Source organism: Astyanax mexicanus, chromosome 15 (assembly GCF_023375975.1).
Source record: "Astyanax mexicanus isolate ESR-SI-001 chromosome 15, AstMex3_surface, whole genome shotgun sequence".
NCBI lineage: Eukaryota > Metazoa > Chordata > Actinopteri > Characiformes > Acestrorhamphidae > Astyanax > Astyanax mexicanus.
The window spans coordinates 9,853,520-9,877,267 of record NC_064422.1 but is presented as its reverse complement, the minus strand read 5'-3'; the positions used below and the strand labels follow the sequence as shown (position 1 = coordinate 9,877,267).

General features: G+C 38.9%; 2 protein-coding genes across 3 annotated transcripts in view; both read left to right on the top strand.

Annotated features, from left to right (window-relative positions):
* Positions 1–4,924, top strand: part of taok2b (TAO kinase 2b) — a 35,426-nt gene extending 30,502 nt beyond the window's left edge. For both annotated transcript variants that reach the window (XM_049464762.1, XM_007248689.4), the window contains exon 19: positions 1,455–4,924. In XM_049464762.1, the coding sequence (XP_049320719.1) occupies positions 1,455–2,318 (864 nt within the window). In that variant the 3' untranslated portion in view covers positions 2,319–4,924. The remainder of the gene's footprint in view (positions 1–1,454) is intronic.
* A 2,453-nt stretch (positions 4,925–7,377) lies between these two features.
* On the top strand, positions 7,378–22,040 carry mazb (MYC-associated zinc finger protein b (purine-binding transcription factor)). Its single transcript, XM_007248687.4, has 7 exons — positions 7,378–8,165; positions 11,266–11,398; positions 12,087–12,466; positions 12,857–13,107; positions 14,154–14,217; positions 14,402–14,573; positions 15,603–22,040. The coding sequence occupies exons 1-7, from the start codon at positions 8,133–8,135 to the stop codon at positions 15,953–15,955; spliced, it is 1,386 nt and encodes a 461-aa protein (XP_007248749.3). The 5' UTR covers positions 7,378–8,132; the 3' UTR covers positions 15,956–22,040.
* The last annotated feature ends 1,708 nt before the right edge of the window (positions 22,041–23,748 follow it).

The following is a 23,748-nucleotide window of genomic DNA, read 5'->3' as shown; positions in this document are numbered from 1 at the left end:
CACAATCTATCAAACCAAACTGAACTGCTTTTTTTTTGCACCAGGAGTGGCATAAAGTTATACAAAAGCAGTGTGTAAGACTGGTGGAGGAGAATATGAACTTGTTTTTTTTTGCATTATTTAAGGCTCTGCATCAGTTTTGTTATTTCAGCAATTTCTCATTTTCTGTAAATAAATGCTCTAAATGACTTTTTTTATTTGGAATTTGGGAGAAATGTTGTCTGTAGTTTATAGAATATAACAACAATGTTCATTTAATTCAAACATGAACCTATAAATAGCAAAATTAGAGAAACTGATTCAGAAACTGAAGTGTGCTCTTACTTTTTTCCAGAGCTCTATGTAATTTGTGCATATTTAGAGATGGATTTGAGAATAATGACTGTTTTACTGTATTATGTTTCTGATCAGCAACTTATATATATATATATATATATATATATATATATATATATATATATATATATTTCAATTATAATTAAGCTATATTTAAATATAACCTAAAAGCATTAGGTTGTGTTTTGGGGTCTTTTTTCATATGACTTCTGCGAACTTAAGCAGATTTAAGTATGTGTTTTTTTAAACATCATTTTTAATACACTTGAAGTATTTTATAAATGTACTACTTTGCATTTTGATGCACATATTCTATGCACCTTAAGGCTACTGGGAAAAAAAATACTTTGCTAAAGTGCACCTTAAACTTAATTTATATACCACTATATATATACAACATACAATATAAAGAAAAAAAAATAATTTCTTTGTGTGAACAATTTTTTTTGACAATACATATACATTCGGAAAGCCTGTTAATTTCCATTTTAAATAGAGCTACATTTGTAAGGATCATGCATTTGTGGGTTGAGCAGCAGAGCTGAGTGTGGGTTGTTTCCTTGAAAATTTGCCAAATCCTCTCTGCCATTGACTAGTTTGGTGTTTGACTATCTTTTCAGGGTGTTGTTTTCTTGAAACGTTCACTTTGTGGCCTGTTTCTGACATCCCCCGTTATATGGAACTTAAGAGAATTTAAGCTGAATATCCCAACTAAGCTTTTTAATATATATTTGTTTACATATTTGCACTTTTTATGGTGAAAACATGCAAAAAAGCAAGACTACGTGTTTGGGATAAAAGAGAATTGGGCCTTAATAACTCCAAATCATAATCTGAAACAAATAATAGACATACATATCGGCTGGAGGCTTCTTAAACCAGTTAATTCTAGGACTTCAAGGCAGTTTGCTGTTGTTTCTCCTTGTCTCAGCCTCCATGTCTCAGTCTTGATGAGTCATAGTCCTAGACTGGAGTAGGGTTTGTCTTGTCTACAGTCTTAAGATTTTTTGTCTAGTAACAAAAGCTAAAAAAAAAAAAACTGGCCATTGGAATAGTTTTGCATCATGCATTCTGTAAATGTGTGCACAGATCTTTTTCATCTAAGCCTTTATTTGCAGATCGAGGAGGAGATGCTGTCCCTGCAGAACGAGCGTTCAGAGAGGATCCGATCCCTGCTGGAGCGTCAGGCCAGCGAGATCGAGGCCTTCGACTCGGAGAGTTTACGCCTGGGCTTCAGCAGCCTGGCTCTGACGGGCATCCCATCTGAGGCCTACCCCAAGCAGGGTTACCCATCCAGCCAGACCCCGCGCTCCTCCAGCCACTGGAGCCACGGAGGGGGTCCGCACCCCCACTCCCGCCGGGGCCCCAGCCGGGCCGAGTCATCGGCCTCCGCCTCCTCGGCCCACGCACTGGGTCTGGCCCGGGACGGCCCTGTGCACCACTCATCTCGCTCCTCCTCTTCCTCCTCCTCCTCATCCTCCTCCTCTCACCACCACCACCGCCACCACCTCCCCCAGCACTACCACCACCAGAGCACGCCCCAGCTGTACCGGGAGCGGGAAAGGGACCGAGAGAGGGAGCGGGAGAAAGAGAGGGAGTGGGGGGGAGTAGGAGGGAGCCGGGGGGACCTCGCCCACCCCCACGCCTTCCCCCACCACCTTCCCTCCCGCTCCTCTTCCCAGTCCCTGGCTCTCCTCCCTCCTCCTCCCCCAGCCCCACCCTCCATTTCGCTCTCCTCCTCCTCTTCCTCCGGCCAGGCCTCGTCATCCTCCTCCTCATCCTCACAGGGGATGTACGGAGGAGGAGGGGGCCTGGTGGTGAGAGGTCCCAGTCTGATGGCCCTGAGGAACAGCCCTCAGCCCCTCCGCAGAACGGCCTCCGGCGGCGGCCCGGGGGGTTCAGGTGCCGGGGACGGAGTCCTGAGCCGCAGCACCTCGGTCACCTCCCACATTTCTAACGGATCGCACCTCTCCTACTCCTAAGGCCTTTACACACCGGACGTGATCGGATCCTGCAGGTTTATACAAATGCTAATTCACTTTAAACCCATTGACGTCTTGCAGAGTGACGGCAGAGTTTTGATAGAAGAGACGAAGCGAATGCATTCAAATAAGTTTGGAAGTCGCTATCTCTCTCTCTCGTGTTGGCATGGGGACAACCAAAAGACTGAATGAAAAAATCAATAATAATTATACAATAAATATTTAACTATATATAGCAACAAACAATATGGTCAGGACATCTAAAAGAATGTGTAGAAGTGCTCAGGCACTTTTCCAAGTGTTAATGTGGGATGTACCCAACATCAGTGTTTGCACTTTTTCTTTTTTTGGTGAAGTGCAAAAGGACATTTTTGTCCTTGTTTATGTTTCAGAATCTAAACATTGCATACATAAATATTAACAAATTAGATTTCCAAAAGCTCCTAATTTTCCTGCCGCTATTTTCCATCACGTTCGGTGTGTACAGGTCTTTAGACCAAAGGTCGGAAGCGAGAGGGCTCAGGGTCGCCTCGCCTTTTTTCAAATCTGATGATCCGATGAAGGTGTTTAAAGCAAAGCGATAAGAGGAATTAGACAGCACATCTTAATTGTATTCTTTTAGTTTTGCTGTTTATGGTTTTAGATGTTTCTGTTTTTTAAACCTTTTTTTGTAAGGGAGTTTAAAAAAAACAAGGAAACAAGAATCAAACACTTACTTGACTGGCTTGGAACATCACCACTGCCTTTAAGGATTGTTAAAAGAATGCTGTGCTATATAGATTTTGGTTGGGTGAATTTACGAACACATACACGAAACACACGAACACAGAATGTTTTTAAAATTCAACTACTAAGTATTTCAACACTTAGATGTGTTTAAAAAATGAAAAAAGAAAACAGCTCTGTTGTCAGACTTTACAATAACATTCTTGTCTGTGGGAGTTGCTTCAGTGCATGAGATTAATGTACAAAATACATTTGTATTCATATGTTACCCAGTCACATTTGAGACGTAAGGCTACTGTAACTGTCCGGAAAAAACAACAAACATAGACGTTTAAAGTCACATTTCCCACCAGTTGTAAATTTTATTGTATATAGTATCTGAAGTGTTGAAGCATTGTGTCCACAGTTTTCTATAGTATCAATGATTACCATAACTTTGATATAACAAAATGTGAATGGATTATTGCCTAACATTTAGCGGTAGGTGATTACAGCAGGGGTTGTGCCCCTAGAGCGCAACTCTTAGTACCTTATTTGTCGTTATCATGTGCACATTTTGATTTCCAAATACAAAAATAAGTCAGCTTTGATATATATATATATTTTTTGTTTTGTTGTAAATGAAATCATTTAAACCGCAAAAAGTGTTACTTTTTGTCAGGTCTGTTGTGTTTGGAATTAATGGTTATTAATACTTGATTATTAATAATTGTTAATAGTCAGGTTGTGTGTGTGTGAGCGCGTGTTGGCCGAATGGTACACAATCAATAATAATGCCACATTTCTTTTCTTTACCAAATTGTGATGGAAGAGAACGTCTAGTTCTTAAAGATGGGTGTGAATTATTCCATGTTAAAATGACAAATAACACGAGTGTTGTAGTTTCATTGGATTGAAATTGCCTAAAGATTATGGACTGAAGTTTTAAGGGCAGGAATAATAACCAGTAGGATATCGGATGGTTTAACTAAGGTCCAACTTTGCTTTTTAAAGGACTGGAGATTCTGGGGTGGTTCACATTGCGTCCAAATTGAGGGTGATTTTCTGATATCAGTGTGTTTCCTTGTTAGATTTCCCTCAGTTTTCTCCTCTTCTTTGGCAAAACTGGAGAAAGTGCAGTCCCGAGCTAACTTCAGAACATCTGTGAAGACAGTGATGGGGCATACGCAAGAATAAAAGGCATCCAGCAGAACTCGCACGATCCCCAGTCCAGAGGTCTCCAAGACTGTAGTTTTGCTCTAAGACACACCAAGTTCTGATCCGTTAATGAACTTGAGCAGAAAAAAGAAAGAAAAAAATGATGAAAAACTGAGAAACACCAGCTCTGACGACTCTGTATAACCTCCTCCTTTATGCTTGGTTTAAAGTCAAAAGAAGAAAAAAAAAAACAGTGCATGCAGAACTCCTTATGTATCTTGAGTGTTGGGTCTAGTTGTCAGAGGGCCGATGAGGTTGTGCCACAGCGATGGATTTTTTTTGTTCCCATCACCGGTTCCTCTGGTCTCGGAGCGGTTTCCACAATCAGCTCGAAAACACTATAAGAGGCAAGGGCTAACGCTGACCGAGCCGACCCCGGTGAGCGGATCCAGGTCCAGTGGTAAAGGAGGCTCTCCTTGTTTGTTTTATGCCGAGGTTTCTCGGGCGACGGGGGTCAGATCTCGTCTGTCTGTCCATCCGGCCCGAGTACTCGTAGGCTGACTGTGAACGTGACTGTTGGGTTAGAAGTGGAGGTTTTGCTTGAGAGGACATTTTTAATACTTTAAACTTACGAAATCCACGCACCGAGCTGCTTTCAGCTCAGCCGGAACGGAGTCGTATGAACATGTGTTGAACAAAATGAGAAGTAATTTAAAAGGTAATAAATTGATATTAACATGGAACGTCTGCTTGTAGTTATTTCACATTTTTGGGCACCAAATAATGCTTTCCTCAAACACACACAGACATGTATATACTAGTGCATCTCAAAAAATTTGAATATCATTAAAAAGTTACTTTAATTCAGTATTTCAGTTCAAGATGTGAAACTCATATATTATATAGATGTATAAAATAGTGATCTATTTTAAGCATTTATTTATTTTATTGTTGATGATTATGGCTCAGTTAATGAAAACCCAAAAATCAGTCTCAGAAAATTTGAATATTATATAAGACCAATTGTAACTTTTGGCAGTGTGGGCAGTGTGCCAAGTCCTGCTGGAAAATGAAATCAGCATCTCCATAAAAGTTGTCAGTAGCAGAGGGAAGCATGAAGTGCTGTGAGATTTTCTGGGAAAACAAAACTGCACTGACTTTAGACTTTAGACAGTGGATCAACACCAGCAGATGACATGTCTCTCCAAACCATCACTCAAGCAGTTTGGACTGTGTGTCTCTCCACTCTTCCTCCAGACTCGGATCCCTTGATTTACAAATGAAATGTTATATTTCATAATTGGACTTGTTATATCAAGTCCAAAGTCAGTGCAGTTTTGTTTTCCCGGAAAATCTCACAGCACATCACGCTTCCCTCTGCTACTGACAACTTTTATGAACTCTTAGCCCTGGATGAATATGGATACTAGGTTTGAAACAGAATCAGATAAATTCAGTCAGCAGGTCATTAAAGTTTTCTTAGCGTTTAAATGGTTAAACAGAACTGTGAAAGCAAGTAATACACTTTTAAAGGAGCTAGTTTAGTTTTATCTCCAGCACTAACTCTAAATAACTCCTACATTCTGTAAATTAGGTCAGACGAACAAACACAGATTCACACACTGTCCTGTAGTGATGCTCTGAGGATGTTCAGTATGTGTCACTTAGCGGCTTCATGAGTTAAAGTAAAGTGACACACTTCACCATGGGCTCTTTTAGATTAAAAGGTACATTTTATTTTGATTTAGGCATAATAAATGAGTTATAGTCACACTCTTGATATAGGTATTTAACCAAAAGAAGTAGAATTCTGATTAGTCTAATTAGGATGTAGGTGATTTTGCCACAGAAGAACAAGCAGAATCATGAGAAGATGATTTAGGCAAAAAAGTCAATTTTGGCAAAGGAAGGTGCTGATTTACAACCCCCAGTCTGAACTATAGATGCAGAATGATAGCATTGGCCTAAATTTACTGTTTTCTAGCATTAGCCTCATTTTAAATTCCTATGTGTACCTGTACCAGAGTTTGTTTCTTTTTATTATATTATTTTAAAACTGCCTAATCACACTTTATTTAACTCAGGCATAATGAATTAGTTTAAGTCACATTCTTGATATAGGCCATTATCCTAAAGGGGTGGGTTAAAATGGTCTGATCAACCAAGGGTGTAGGTGATGCATGAGGAGATTATAAAAATATATTATAAAAAATGATAACTTAAAAAGGTTTTATTTACCACCCACAGTTTGGACTGTAGATGCTGAATTGTAGCATTAGCCTCATTTTAAATGCCTATATTTACCTGTTACAGAGGGTTTTTTTTAATTATGTGATTTTAAAAATGCTTAAGTCTCATTTTACTTTGACTCAAATAATAAATTAGTAGTTGTAGTCACACTCTGGATATAGGTCATTATCCTAAAGGGATAGAATTTAATAGTCTGAGGGTGTAGGCGATTTATGAAGAGATGATTTAGGCAAAAAAGGTACATTTTTGCAAAAAATAAATAAAATATTAAACTATTTTAGAAAGTATAATATTTACAACCTTCAGTCTAAACTGTAGATGCTGAATTGTAGCATTAGCATTATTTTAAATGCCTCTATGCCTGTACTAGAGTGTGTTGTATTTGTCATTTGATTTTAAAGCAGCGATTTGAAGTATATCTTATGTGTGTTTCTATGTATTTATCAGTGTTTATCTGAAATCTCACATCTGTAAAATGTCCTCAGTGAAAATCCTCTCTGCGTCATTTTTCGCCATCCCTTTAAGACGCGACCGTTGGGCGTTATTACGGTACCGCTGCCCCTTTCTTTACTCTTTTCCTGCATCTTTCTGTCTTTTTTCGTTGTGGTATATATTTGGTATGACGCTTTTTTCGCGCGTTAGAAGCGTTTCGGGTGTTCGGGCGTTTTTAGAAGGCGAGAGGCGGAGACGGACAGACAGTAAGGGTAGCTAGCTGGTCAACTAGGAGAGATGCTGCATTTCAATTTTTGTCGGCGTACGCTGGAGCGCGCGCCCGTCATGCACACGCGCGCGGTGTCTCGAGCGCGTGATCGCTCGAGGACACTTCTGTGTCTGTGCGTGCGTGTGCGCGCGTGCGCGCTCCCGTGTGTCTGTTTTTTCGCCGAACATCCCTTTAAGAGCAGCGGGGCCGCGGTGAGAGAGAGAGGAGCGGAGAGGAGGGGGAGAAGAAAGAGGAATTAAAAAAGAAAAGGAAGAAAGAAACACACGGGGAGGGAGGGAGCGGAGAGAGGGAGAGGGAGGAAAGGGAGAAGGGAGAGGGGGCGAGAGAGAGAGCAAGAGAGAGAGAGCGATAAAAAAAGAAAGATGACATCGAGCGAGTGGAGGCGCCGAGGCGGCCGGGCTCAGGCTGTGTCTGCCTCGGCCACGGCGTGAACTCAACACCGAGGCTTCGACTAAACAAGCGCAGCCGCGGCCTGTTAGTTAGCTAGTTGGTGGGAGGGAGGAAAGGAGGGAGAGAAGGAGGGGGGAGAGACACTAAAAGCAACAGAGATTTAGCTATTTATTATTAAGCGTTATTTTAACCTTATTTTAACCTAGCTAAAACCAAGCTTATTCCACTGTCTGAAAGACTACAGCAACAACAACAGCAGCAGCAGTAGAGCCTCTTTAACGCCGTGTTTATTTTCTTCTAATGCATGATGTAAACGTAGAAATGACAGTATTCTATGAAGCATATTAAAACTGAATGCTGCGAGTTTGGGATCTGTAGTTAAGTAGTTTGTCAGGGAATAAAAAGCTCATCTCATTGAGTTGCACTGGTCTGTGAAAGTCGCGTTAAGATTATCATCCTCATTAGCAGCTGGAGAAGCATTCGGGTTAGAGAGAGATTCTGCTTCTAAAGCTATACAGGGGGATGAGGAGAAGCAGCTGAGGAGAAAACCTCACAATCTACAGTTTTATCCTCCTTCACTTCTGAACAAAATGGATGCTTCTTGGAGCAACTTTCTCTTCCAGGTGAGATGCCACTTCCACAATTGGTGTGTGTTTGTCTGTGTGTGTGTGTCTCTGTATGTGTGTGTGCTGAACTATCATGAAGTTCTTCAGGACCATTAAAAAATGGCAATGCTACTACTGCAATCAAATTCACAGCATGTTTAGTTCTGTGTTTGTGCAGTAGTTAGTCAGCTAATAGGTTTATGTTTTGCATGACCTCAAGAGGTCAATGGGTTTTGGTCCTGAAGGGCCTCTGTCCAACACAGTTTGATAGACAGAGGCCCTCTGGAACTAAAGCTACTCTGGCTGCACTGTCCCAACCCTTACGCTTTTATTCAAGGCCTCATTATGTAGTAATGCTTATTACAGTATCAGTGATACCATTAAGATAGATACAAGAATTTTACAAGAATCAGATTTGTAACAGAAGTCAATGATCCAGAATGTCATGATACTACCAAATATCTCCATATATTCAGGATCAAAGTAAAATAAATGATACTAGACAGATATATTCTGTCTTTTGTAGATAAATAATGGGAAATGAGAACAGTGTGAATTTTTCTTTTGCTAAAAACAACAAAAAAGTAGTACCCTGATGTGATAATTAGGGATGGCTGATATTGCACAATATAATATCGTTCACAATATTAAAAAAATGTTGGCGATATTATTGCGTACCATATGATTTGGCACACCCCTAGAATTTAGTAGTGTTATAAATATTCAACAATTTTTTTTTTTATTAATACCACACTGTAGAATTGCACTCAGACACTGCAAATTCATACTGGATTAAAATAATTTCCCAGCCAGCATTTCAAAGTTAAAGTCAACATTGATGTTATGGTTGAATCAACCTTTGATTTGTTTTTGATTTAAAAAAAATTATCAACATTGATATGGCGAAGTTGTTTTTACATCATACGTTCAACCTTTAATAAACCATAGCTCACATTTGGAAAGCTCAAAATGGTATGGAAGAGGAAAAAACTGAATGCCATGATGAAAAATTAAGTTTTAATTTAATTCTCTCTCTCTCTAAATATATACATCTCTAAAAAGTAGGAACTGTACTTCTGCGTTATCAATGTACTCTTTAAACTATACTCCCCTGCCTCAAGTCCCTAAATCCTTAACTCAAGGCTTATTATGCAGTAACTACAATGAAAATAAGTGTTGCTTCTGTAATAAAAAAGTTACATACTAGATTACATCACTGTGCAGTTAATAGCTCCAAGCTAAACTGAAAACTTATTATGCACTTATTGTGCAGTATCTACTAATACAATGGAAATAAGTTTGTATAGTATCTTCTGTAATTAAATCTTCTTTTGTCCTACATTAAACCACTGTGTTATATTTTCAACTAATTGACTGGAACAGGCTGGACACTACAGAGGCATATGCACTAAAATTACTCCATGTTCATTTGTCAGACTATGGAAACTTTACACATAGCAAATTCATAATGGAAACTGTACACTCCTGCCCCAAATACTTAACTCAGGGCTTATTATGTAGTAACTACAATGGAAATATGTGTTATAACAGGGTTTCCCCCAGGATTTCCTTGAAGGTGCGGTGGCAGGACCCCCCGGTTGGGAACCGATAATTTATATCACGTTAATGATATCACGATATAACACAATTACACATGTTTCCAGTTATTTTCTTTATTTCCAACTGTCACTGAAAAATGCCCACTTAAAACAAAAAGTTGCAAAAAGTAGGTTTATTTAAAATAAATCCTTATTGTTCTTTTTTCAGATACGGTAAACGTAAAAGTGTGCAACACAAAATGTTAAATTATACATAACAGAGGAGAAAGGGCACAACAGAATATATATGTATTATTTATTCGCTCTTATCTGTATTAGGTATTTTAAATGTGAGAATGAGTAAATAAAATAAAAAATATTATTGAATTTAATTAAAAATTGTGCTTATTAAAACAGACAAATAATATCTTTAATCTTTAATTTAATTACAATAAAATGTTTACTGGACCGTGAAAACAAATGCATCACAGAGCTGTTCTAGGGTGCCTCTATTCTAGGGCCCTACATCCTTGCTTTATGACAGCTCCAGAAACAGAAACATAGCGTGATTTTCACTCCACCAGGTGAGTGAGCCTGAGTGGACACCTGCGTAAGTTGAAGCTGTTTAATCACTGTTTAATTCATCTCTCTCTCGCGCGCGCGCATTATGTTTCAGTCTCTCTCTCTCTCTCTCTCTCTCTCTCTCTCTCTCTCTCTCTCTCTCTCGCATTATGTTTCAGTCTCTCTCTCTCGCTATTTACAGGCGCGCTCTCGCTCTCTCTCTCTCTCTCGCGTTATGTTTCAGTCTCTCTCTCTCGCTGTGTCCTATACTCACACTCTCTCTCTCGCGCGCGCGTTATGTTGGCACTGCATGACTAACTACCGATTTCCACCCCCGAAGGGGCAACGCTGATCAAGCGCGGGAAAAACGCCGGGCTCCAAATTTTCACGAAGGGTGGCGGGGAAGAACGAAGGCGTGGCGGACCGCCGCACTGAAATGAACGTGGCGGAAACCCTGTTATAAGCATTATAGTTGCTTTTGTGATAAAATCTGTTGTTTTGTGCCAGGTTAAGTTTCGGTGCAGTTAATAGCACCAAACTGAAACTGAAACACTGCAAGATCACACAGAGTGTTTCACATTTAAGACTAATGAACTGTAACAGCTTAAACACTACAGATTCACATAAACTAAAATTAATTCATGATTATTTATCAGATTATGGAAACTGAACATCCAGCAAATTCATAATGGATTTAAATTTTTCCACATTCAAGATTGTAGCATTTGTAGCACAAATTAAACTCACTTATAAAAAAATACACCCAGACACCACAGATTTATAGAAATTAGTTTTCTCTAGTTGTTACTATAAGTGTAGTATTAGAGTTGGACCTGTCCTAACCCTTAATATATAACTCTAGGCTTATTTTTCAGTAACTACTATGAGCAATAGTGTAATATCAGTTTAATAACTACGGTATTATAGTTTCTACTGTAATAAAATCAGTATATGTTATTGCTGTACTTAAAAACTATACTTCTTAAACTTCTAAAACAAATAAATGTTTTCTTTCTCAGACCACGGGTGCTCAGACCCAGGTGGATGGCAGCCTCCAGGCCGAGCTCATGCCCCAGAGTCCGGCCCCCGAGCACATGGCACCACCCCCATCCACAGTGGACACAGCGGCACTTAACGAGGACCCTGAACCTGGTGGGTGAGAGAGAAAGGATGACTAGGGACACAATCTAGATCATCATACAGCCAAAGTGTTTGTATTGTGAATTTATCGCTACCTATTGTAGTTAGTGTAAGGCAGTTGATCTAAGGCAGTGGTGAGCCATTAAAATATATATCTGTAATTTTTTAGGTCATCTTAATTTAAGGGTGTTTTCAAACCAGCACTATTTGGTCGGGTTAAAATGGACTCTGGTACGGTTGTACTCTTAGCGGTTTGATTGAGCAGGTGTTAAAACAGTAATCACACTCAGGTGCGGATCTAAACAACTGGACCAAGACCTGCCAGAGGACATGCTCTCAGTCTGGCCCAAATGAACCAGCCATTAAATAGTCTCTTTTTATTTGAGCTAAACTGCTGATAAGGTGCCGTTTAATCTGATATATTGGTCAGACAACGCTAATTACCACAGCTATGAACAACTGCTGTGTCCATGCATGTTCTGTCTGTGCAGTATTTACTACCTACTGCCACACGACGCCATTTCAAGAAAAGGCAAAAAGGACTGCTCACCTTTGTTAGTATAGTGCTAGCAATTTATTACAAACCTCTAGGGTCAACTAAGATTATAGTATTGGTGTTTTTAGCTTAGTGCTGATAGTCATTGTTCATCACTGCATTGCACTGCAATATGCCTTAAATATGCCTGTCTTACCCCTCCAGTGAAGCCACCACCCCGCCCTGCCCGTGTGGCACACATTTGTGCCATCTGCAGCAAACAGTTCAAAAACAGCTACAACCTGCGGCGCCACCAGTCCGTCCACACCGGCATCCGCATGAAAAGCGGCTCCTCTCAGAACCAGGAGGGCGGCGCTAAAGAAGTGGTGGAGCGGCCCACCGTTCCTCTTTCCCTCCTTCAGCTGACGATGCCCGAGCCCCAGGCCCCCAGCCTGACGCCTCAGGACATGCTTCCCACCCAAATGCCCCAGCAGCCCCTGGTCGCACAGGACACGAACGAGTCGGTCATGGTCAGCGTGGCCTCCACTGTTACAGCCCTTCCTCCCGCTGCAATAGTAGTCATGGCAACGCCAGAGCCTGTACAGGTAAGCTTTTTGCAAGACTTGTAGTTGTTTCAGTTCTTTTCGGTTGAAAATTGCTGCTTAATTTGGGATGTTTGGGAGATCGCCAGATGGTTCGAATCCTGGTAATGCAGCTTGCCTGAGAGAGCACAATTGGCCTTGCTCTCTCTGGGTGGGTAGATGGCGCTCTCTTCCCTCATCACTTTAAAGGGTGAGCTAATATATCAGAACCGAGTCGCTGCGCTTTCCTCCGAGTGCACACTTTTTTTAATGCTACTAAAGTTAGTCTGGAGCATTGAATTTGATGCCAATGAATTTGGTACCAAAATGATTAAAACATGGATCAAATTGTTTTATATTGTATCAGAAGGAACCACAATTAGTGACACAAAGTCATTCTCTCTTTCTGTCTAGGTTCAGCCGAGGCCGCCGAACCCGAACCCTGTGAGAAAGAACCACGCGTGTGAGACATGCGGAAAAGCCTTCAGAGATGTTTATCATCTGAACCGGCACCGGCTCTCTCACTCAGACGAGAAGCCCTTCTCCTGCCCCATCTGCCAGCAGCGCTTCAAGAGGAAAGACCGCATGAGCCACCACGTCCGCTCCCACCAGGGCGGGGTGGAGAAGCCCTACATCTGCCCCCATTGCTCCAAGGCCTTCTCTCGGTAAGACAAACCCATGCATAGATGCAGCCTGTTACAAGCCTTAATAAGTTTATTTGGAAGAAAGCAAAAAAAAGACACAAATATATATTTGGTAGAGCTAGTTTAAAAAATAAAAACCAGGGAACACTTATTTAACTCAAAACATTTAGGTATTTAAAGCACACTGGGGCCAATATGGCTCTTTACACCACATGCTAAATTGTTGCCTGGGGTCTGTCTGTATTCCTGCCTGAGTTGTGAGCTGTTATCTTGTTATGTTATACACTGGCCAGCGTGCTCATGGCAAGGCAACTTGAACTGGCTAGAATTGTCCATGCGATCTAAAGAAAAAGTGACTGTGGCAGATATCCCAGCCACATTCACTGCAGAAGGCCCTACATGCATATTCCACTGGTCAGTACAACGTTTTTTAGATTTTACGTGAAAATTCATGAGATACATGCTAGCTTCTCTTCCATGACTTTTAGCATTGCAATGTATAGTGAGAAAGATACCATGATTAACATAAAACTCAGTGTTAAAACTAAATATACCCAAAGTTATAAGACACAGCTGTCCTATCATGGCCAAATCTTTACCCAGGGCACATGTCTATACTGTCTGTAAGCAGCTGATGGCACATGTATATTTGGTGTGTTTTAACCTTTTAAAGCAAAGTGCATCATATTTGACAAACATTCATTATTACATTTAAAATAATTACATATCTTAAATAATATATGAATAATTACAATAAATCAGAAAAATAAATTTTGATTTCTAACTGGAAATTATTATTATTTATGATTAATTGAGGCAACTCAGAGTATAAGCGGTTAAATTGTTATATGTTTTACTTTGTTATAAATACCTGCTCTATACAACACATCCTCCTGATGTGTATAATATAATATACAATTAATCAAGTCTAATCAAATAAATTACTGAAACTTACCTTTGCCAGTAATATTATTATTTTTTGGACATATATTATGTGTTATATTTACATTTATTTTAGAAGCCTGAAGCTCATTGGCTTTTACTGATTTTCTGTATCTTTCTTGCAGCCCTGACCATCTCAACAGCCATGTCCGACAGGTCCATTCTTCAGAACGACCTTTTAAATGCCCGGTACTGTTCTTCTGTACTGTGCAGAAATTTTACTCCGCTATTACAAGTGTGCTGAAATGTTGTAAGACTGGAATAACTGATATTAACTCTCTGAAATAACACTTTAAACACTGTGGTGTGACAGGTGGATGTCTGTGCTGCAGCACTCTAGTAACAGTATGTTTTATGTTGTCGCTCCTCTCAGACGTGCGAGTCGAGTTTTGCCACGAAAGACCGCCTGCGTGCTCATATGATACGACATGAGGAGAAGGTGCCGTGTCACATATGTGGCAAACTGCTGTCTGCCGCATACATCACTGATCATATGAGAGTGCACAACCAGTCACAGCATCACGCCTGCCACCTGTGTAACCGAAGTGAGTATCGTTTTCTTTTCATATTTTACTTTCTAACTGGGATTGCAATGCAATACTTTTTTTAACCAAACAAAATGAAACATTTGGTAGAAGTCCATATTTTTTTCAGGTTTTTGTTCATTTTGACATGAATTTAACATTGAAAAAATATAGGTTACATTTTTTGTTTTGTCTTGCTTTAAAAAAAAGGCAGATCTAAATTTGCAAGTTAAAAATATTTATTAAACACTGAACATTTTAATATCCCATCAGACACAGAACAATATACTTACCTTTATTCAAGTCACATATTTACCTCAGCAATGCAATTTTAGATTTACTTAAGCAGTTCTGTAATTGTAAATTTAACTTAGCAATCCTATTCTAATCATAATTTTACTTTAGCAGTGTAGTTTCAGTCTTAAATATACCCCTACAAATACCCCACATTTATCCTTATTTCTCACCTGCCTTGGTCTTCTTCTGTATTCCTCTCCCCTACAATCTGCCTTGAATGCAACACCACTTGGGGTTCAACACGCTTGAAGGAGAATACTAACTGCTAATTCTGTTATTAGCAAAAGAAAGGAGAGGAAGGAAAAATACCTCAGAACAATAAGAACAATCAGCTGTCTGTTCCACTTTCTGTCAGATCATTTGGAACAACAAAATCGAGTAAACAACAGGCTGTCTTCAACAATCCTAAAATATCATCACTGGACCTAGAGACAGCTCCTAAAACAGTTGTTTTCAAAGTACAGTTTGAATTTAATGGAAGGTGTGAATGGACCCAAGCATTTAGATTTTTTATTTTATATTTATTATTATTATTATTTTTATATATATTTGCTTTGTGCAATATAACAGTATGTACTGATTTCCAAAGTGCATCAAGTACGAACTTCTACAGTACCACAGCAGTCTTAAATTTTTTTGAAGCCAAAGTGTGAATTCTTATCTTCCACTTACATTTCAAGTCACGCCCTTAGTAATCCATTATAAACGTTTTATCTGATACTGTTTGCATAATGATGTGTGCTCTTCTCTCAGGCTTCACCACGCTGACCTACCTGCGCATCCACGCTCAGAAGCACCACGGTCAGGAGTGGAAGGAAAGCAGTGGTGGATTTGGCTCAGCCGGAGCCGGAGGAGTTCTGGTCTGCCAACTTTGTGGTGTCCACTGCAAAACCCCCACGCAGCTGCAGGGCCACATGGGCACCCATAACCCCCCAATGAACGACCCAGCGCCGGTGAGCAGCAGCTCGGACGGAGTGGCAGCGGCGGCCGGCACAGTGACCCTGAGCAGCATGACTTCTGCGCCCACCGTCTTCGTCAGTGGCAACGCAGTGGTGGACCTGCTGGTCACCGACTGCTCCTGCATCGCCCAGCAGCCGCAGAGCTAGTAACTGCAGCTTACACAAACACACACACACTGCCCGGTAAAAGATTTGGGACATTTAGCAGTCTAGAATGTTTTTCTTTTCACTTTTATTTTCAGATAAGTGAGAAAAAACAGCCTGCAGTGTTGCTGTATCATAAAAACTGACCTGAAATTGCCCTAGCAGTTTTGGAAACAAAAAAAAATGAGACTTTAATGTAGTGTATATTAACATTGTGAAAGTTAAAAAATGTAAAGTTTACATGCTAGTTTACAAAGTTCAGGTCCATACTTACAAAAAAGCAGATTAACCCCACCCATTCCAACTCTTACGTGTCCACTAGCACTTAAGCCTTGATGCATCCTTTTAATTTTAACAGAGAGAGCCGCTGCATGCCAGTGGCTATTGATCGCAGCCCCACCCTCTGAAAAAGTGAAAAAGTTCAGCAGAGCTCAACTTTATTCAAATGAGCAGGCTGCGACTTCACACACATACAAGCCTCACACACACACACACACACACACACAACAGCCGCCTTTCAACCACAGAAGAGAAGCAAAAAATGACGTAAAATGAATTTATAGAACTATAGATTACAATGCGATTGATTAAAAATCTTAAATATTAAACTTATGATTTCCTACATCTGTTGCTTCATTTAAATTCAAAACCGTCATGGACTCACCCACACGGAGAACCCAGAGATTCGGCACATTGAAATGCGTTGAAGAAAAGTGCTAGTGGACACTTACCATTAGCCTACAGCAGTTTAGTAGAGAGGATCGAGTGATGTTTTTTTTAGAGGTCCATTACTATTTCAGTCTTGTTGCACGTCTGTGTGAACAATACAAAATACAGGGCAGCCAATCAGAACTAAGTAGTATTAAAGGCACAATTAAAAAAGAAGAAAAAAAAGAACACTGTGCTTTTTTTGTAATGCAAAAATAGAGACTGGGCTGTTTTTTTATTTGATTTTTTTGATAGTGTATGTCTTTACATAAAAATAATGTCTGTTTGCCAGCGAGTCGCTGAAAAAAAGTCTCAGGATAGCATTAGGGTTAATGCAAAAGTCAGCCTGGACAGAGGGGCCGGCTTAATAATTGTAAAACTGCTTTTATTTATTCACACAAAGAAAAACATTTCCCAAACATGGGCCTGTCATACTGCATGTGTTTTATCTGCTGCCCCTGCTTCCAAAACTAATGTACACCAGACCTTCTGAAACTGAGAAATCTCCCACAATCCATACTTGCAGCCTGATTGCGTGAAGAGCTGCACGCTAGGCATGCCACGGTCCACAGCCTTGCATTAGCCTGATGACCCAAAGTGGGGACACTAAAGGGGTTTAGAGAGCAAGCGCGCTGGAGCACACGCAGAACTGTTGGCATGGCAGTACGGCTCATTTTTGCATTCTGATAAAGAAAACTCTTTATTTGTATGAAAGAAAATATTTTGGGAAACTAAGTTCTCTCAGTCTTTTGATGGGCAGTGTACACAGTCACACACATCTACACGCACTAAGCTAGCGAAGTGTGCATCATGCACATACCTTACTGATACCTAGAACATGTTTATAAGAATGCTATATGCTATAACCCTCCAATAGAAAACCACACTACTAGAGCAAATACTGTGAACAGAGCCATCATACAATTAGCTGAGCAGCACTCGTACAGAAACTCAGCAGCTACTGTAGCAAATAAGTCACCTCAGTAAGACATGCACGATGCGTGCAGAAACGCTACACACGTCTCTCCATGGCAGACGTGCGGCTGGCGGACGTTCAACGGACTGTCTCAGATTTGCCAAGGTGAGACTGCTGAGAGGTCAGCAGGAGTAGAGTAATGACGGACACTGTGTCTCAAATCGAATACTTCTATAGTGCAGTGGCATGTTGGTACCAGAAGATGCGTGCTAGAACTGCAGTCAAAAGATGCGTAGAATGTTGTAGTCTATACTCATGTAGAGTAGAACAGGTGGAACCATCAGAGGAACCTCCAGTTTAAATTTTCAGATGCGAGTTGGACATGTTCGTCCTTCCATACAGTGATATTAGTTTTTTTGGGGGGGCTGGCTCGAATCATTTTAACCCTCAAGTAATCATTCTTTACTCTGAGATTTATTTATTTTGTCTCAAAGCAGCGTTATGCTAGATTTTGTCCTTTTTTTTTTTTTTTTTTTTTTTTTTTTACTTCAATCAATTTTTTACTCCACTGCAGTAAATACAAATCCCCTGATGAGCTCTCTCTCATGGACAGCTGTACACATACGTTTGTACTGGGAAAGAAGCATGTGGACTGAGGCGTTAGAAATATTGTACAGGATTTTACACTAATATGACTGAGCAGTTTTTGTGAGAGATCTTGTTCAGCTCCACCGAAGTTTTGTAGTGCTGTAGTGGCGTAAACTTATATATATGCTGTACCCATACTGTCTCTTAGCATCACATCATTTAATATTTAATATTATCAAAGCTAATTTCAGTTCATTTGCACCATTGCACATCTCTTTACTGTTAGTTCATCCCTGCCCTCTACTGGATTTAAATTGAGCTTCGATAACCAAGATACTTAAAGTTATGGTTTAATGGTTAAATTTGTAAAATGCTCTTCGGGCCAGCTCTAGTATTTGCAGTATTATGCTGCAAAATGCTGTAACAACCATGCATCTAGCTAACTTGATTTAGCTCTGTGAGGTTCTCTGATATATCCATTACCTGGAAATCATTACTGCTCCAGTTGAGATTATACTAATTTACTGCGGTCTGGGCTTTGGACAGTAAAGGACACAGTGTGTAGATTAGGAATCTAGTTCGTCTTGCCCGATTTGAGACACAGGGAGAACAGAAGGCTTTGAGATGGACGTTAGAGCAGATGGAGACTAATGATTTCAGTACCAAGTAGGAAAAACAAATGCCACATCGCACTGTTGCACTGGCTGGTTCTCTCTCTCTTTTCTTTCAGAATCTTTCTTTGCTTTTCTTGCTGCAGGACTCTTTAACGATACTGTGATTGTGACTCTCTACTGTAGTGTTTCTGCTCTTTGACTGAGTGACGACAGTTTGCTTGACCTTCCAGATCACACCCTCATCCCATTCACCCCCTTTGCTGGAGATGCACTCTGATTTTCTCTATTCTACACAACTTACCACTTATCAACTTATCTAGAATAAATTAAATTGCACACAAGCTGTTTGGGCAGACTTTTGTCTGGTAAGCAACCAGAACAGGAGAAAGACAGGTCTGTCTTTTAGCATATTAAAAAAAAACTAACCAAGCTGAAACTTAGTCAAACAGATTCCTAAAAGTAGATAAAGAAGACCCATTTAAACAAATGAGACAAATATATTATACTTGGCCATTTATTCATTGAGTAAAATGATTAAATTTTACATATTTGTGAGTTGCGAAAGTATGTTTATCTGGTGTGAGCCCTCTTTGCAGCAATAACTGTGACTAAACATTTCTGGTATTTTCTTCTCTAGAAATTCACTTCTGAGCTGTTCGAAAAGGCTATTTGGGGTTAAATCAGGCTAAAATACTGTAGACAATGTCCGGCCTAAACTACAAAGAAGCAAAAAAAATATTTTAAAAAATAGAGGAGATTAAAAAAATTAATCATTATTATCACCCAGACTGGGAAGAATTACAGTGAAACATTAATACGGATAAATTAGAGCTCTAAAGAGCTTTTATGAATGTTACAATCACCTGCAGGTGGGTCTGAAAAGGCGCATATAGGAAATATTTATAACACATTTACAAAAAAGGTAACTGTTTACAGTAATGTCAGATTTTGCTTATTATAAATAGTATTATTTATGGCTGTATTAAATGCATTAATTGCATCTGTTTAGAGTTTAAACTTGTCACTGTCACAAAATTTATCTGTGAATTAGCTGTTACTAATATCGAACACAGTAGGGTGTTTGATATTATTGGTCCTGTAATTTAGTTTGGGTGCATCTCTGGTGAAAGACAGGGTGTAAACCAGGGTGTTGCGGGAAGGCAACAGGGAAGGAGCAAAGATTTTCTCAATAAATCAATCACTTTCCTCCAGAAATGAAATTCCCCCCAAACACACACACACTCAAGGGAGCTCAAGGGAATGCTTGCCTGAGCGGTGCTTTGGGGATGTGTGTGTACCGAAGTGTGTATTATGTAATGTGGACAGATAGGGGAACTGTCTAGAATGCTATGCCAGAAACATGCTTCACGCAAGTCCACAAACGCCAGCAGCAGGACAGTAGAGTATGGATTGGAGAACCGGCTCAAAACGTGGTAATGGTTATCGAGTGATTGCATCAGTTGTTCTCAGCAACTCCCAAATAGCCCATTTTTTGAGAACCACCAGCTCAAATAAAAATAAAAATCATGAAAACTTGTAGTAAATGTTAATATGTTAAAATATTAGAATAATCCTAACAGAAAGAGTGGCTGTTAGCCGACCAAACAGATTTAGCAGCTAGTGTTCTCCTGCAAGCGTGTTGAGCTCCAGAGGTTTTATGTTGATTCTAGGTAGATGTTGGGAATCTGAGTAATTCAGTAAATAAATACCTTAATTATCGAAGAGATGATGGAAAATGTAAAAATAATTTAATTTATAGTTACAAGCAAAAAATGTGGAAGTTTGTTTAGTCATGTCCAATTTAGCCTTTACAGATTTATGATTAATCTGTCTTCCATTTTCAGGGTTTTTAATCTGTTTTACACTTACTATCCTACGTTTACCGATTGTAATTTTTTAAACGCCAAACAATTGTAAATTATCGTTTAGCAATATTGATATTAGGTTTAGTTGCATGTTGGTTATTAACTGTTATGTTTTTGAGCAGCCTGATTAAAGAAGTCCACCATTGTAATTTTTTGCATGGTGGATGTTAAGATTAGAAAAAATGTCAAAAATATTACTTTATATTTTTATGATTCTCAATATTTATAACAGTATTATGACGGACAAAAGATCTTATAGTGCAGGATATTAAAAACTGCTAATAAAAACAGACAAACATTTGAATAAACTCAAATTACAATAGATTTAAGATGCATATTTTGGTTGTGGGTTTGTCCTGCTGAATGCAGATTGTTCTTGTATTTGCTGCGTAGCTTGAAGCGTTTGTGTTCACACACTTGCGTAAAGTACGTTTCTGGCTTTGGTGGCTGGATAAAGTAAACAGAGCAGGAAATGAATTCAGGATTGTCTGACACCTTAAAGGCGTTCAGCAGGATATCTGTTCTCCTGTTAGATTAGTTTAGTTTCCTCAGTGTTTTGCCATTTTCACACTAACTTTTGAGTTGGTCCAGCAAGATCTCACATTAAGACTTTGGAAAGAAATGTAACTAGATAAACTAACTAGTTCTATTTTTCTTTCCTTAAGCGAAAAAAAATGCATCTTTTTCTGCTTCCAAGAAGACAAAAAAAATGACCTTTAGCCCGTGACTATTTTCTCATTGTTGTTTCTGTTGTGAATGTGTGAATCAAGTGTTTGAACGAAGGGCTTCGTCAAATGATCCTGACCTTAAAACCCAGAAATGAGCGTCTGATTTCTCCGTTCAGATTTTAAAAAGTGATATTTGGGGGGAAAGAAAAAAATTAAATCCTGGTTTTGTACTGGAGTGATTTGTTTGATGAGTTTAATGTTGGTACTGTATATTCTCTGCTTATACACTAACTTAATTTTTCTTAATTGGATCTTTTTGTTCTTATTTAGAACCACATTTGTTTTGGAATCATCTTTAGGTTGTATTTGTTTTTAAATTTAGCATTAAGCTGAAATAATACCTCTTCGATAGGAATCAGTACAGTTCTGGCACTGCATCTCAATGCCTTATTGTACCACTCTCCACATTTTAATTCGTAAAACACTTAAAAAATAAACAGGTATTTTAAATATTAGTCTTGGATCCAGTAAAAGGAAAAAAAATATTAATGGTATGTATTTATATTTATATTTTTATATTTCTCAACAGTATGCATGTCTATAAGCAATTGTTAGAGTAAAAAATGTTGATGCTTACCATGATCATGGATATTATGTTATTATTTTGTAGATTATGTAGATCATGTTATTATTTTGTAATTTTGACTATTAAAAAAAGAAGTAATTATATGGCTTTGAGTGGAGCATGTTGTTTTTTTCATTATGTTCTTAAAATGTTTTAAAATGTTGTGGGTATGCAAACATATGACTTTATTTAATTACATTAATAAAGCATATTGGAATAAAAAGTCCTCACAAAAATGCATTTATATATTAATTACATAATAAATAACAATTATTGAGCTGGAGGGCAAACATGTAAATGTGTTCATATCTAAATTTGAAAGATATAAATGCAATCATTTAAAAAATATTTACATATTTAAAACACAATTAAAAGAAAATATATCAGTTATTATTTTCCATTCTTTGGTTCTGACAGAGGTTGAGAGATGTGTAGAGATTTGAACTTTCCCTGCTGTTCTGTTGTCTGATTATATGTGGGGAACGGTGGACTGACCCTACACAGATCTCTTCTCTAACTGAGCTCTTACACAGGTCTGCTGCTGCACTGCTCTCCTCCCCCCAACAGCCAGTGTGTCATAATCTGCGCTGCCCTTTTTATGCATTTCTGAATAAACATTGTCAGATTAAATGCCATGAAATCCTCTCCTCTGCATTTAGACCATAATCTCAGTAATCCTGCTTCTACTGTCCTTCTTCTCTCAAGTTTGCTCTAATAGTGCTGCTGCTCTGTGTTCAGATCAGGCAGATCACACCTATAAAACGATGCAAACATCAGCTGTGTGTACATTTTAAATAAATCATGTTTTATTAGATACTGAAATAATAAACGATGTGAAAACAGAAAAAGAGCCAAACTGTGATGTTCAAGACGACTGGGATTGAACATCTCTCAAGCATCAGGCAGGTTTTGTGGAGTGTTTCTGGTATGTAGTGGTCAATACCTACCAAAAATGCTTTAAGGAGGGGCGTACAGTGACCCAATAACAGGGTGATGTTCACCATGAAGCTCCCATCTCAAAATTTGCAGGAGTAAAAAGGATCTGCTTCGTGCAGGTACCTCTGGAGAGCTTTAGGTGTAAACTGCATACAGCGGGCAATTTTGTCATAGGGTGCCAAGTCTGTATAGAACCCTCAAAGCGGATTGCCAGTTGAAAACAGAACCCTCAGTGAGGGGATTCTAACAACAGTTCTGAAAAAGGACTAAAGAGACTCATGAGAGATCATACGGGAGAGAAGTTGTTGGGTTTATGGTAAAACCAGCTGCAGTACTCACATACTTTTCTGTTTCTTGACATGTAATAAATCATACCTATTTCAGAATCTGAGTGAACATTTACATCAATTACAAGATGATTACAAATATTTAAAAATTCACCTGCAGTTTTGCATTTTGTAATATATATACACATTTTAAGATATCATTATTTTGAGGTACTAAATTGCTATTTTGAGAAACTCGTCTATCTCATTCAAATCTCATTTAACTCACTAAGTTAAATAATTTAAATATATATATATATATATATATATATATATATATATATATATACAGTTGTGGTCAAAAGTTTACATACACTTGTAAAAAAACATAATGTTATGGCTGTCTTGAGTTTTCAATAAGTTCTACAACTCTTATTTTTCTGTGATCGAGTGATCGGAACACATACATGTTTGTCACAAAAAACAGTCATAAAATTTGGTTCTTTCATAAATTTATTATGGGTCTGCTGAAAATGTCACCAAATCTGCTGGGTCAAAAATATACATACAGCAACATTAGTATTTGGTTACATGTCCCTTGGCCATTTTC

Bases quoted from the DNA above. Each gene is read 5' to 3' on its own strand.
- mazb (XM_007248687.4), top strand. From the start codon at position 8,133: ATGGATGCTTCTTGGAGCAACTTTCTCTTCCAG. The intron at 12,467-12,856 runs GTAAGCTTTTTG...CTTTCTGTCTAG, and splicing joins CAACGCCAGAGCCTGTACAG to GTTCAGCCGAGGCCGCCGAA. The intron at 14,218-14,401 runs GTACTGTTCTTC...CGCTCCTCTCAG, and splicing joins AACGACCTTTTAAATGCCCG to ACGTGCGAGTCGAGTTTTGC.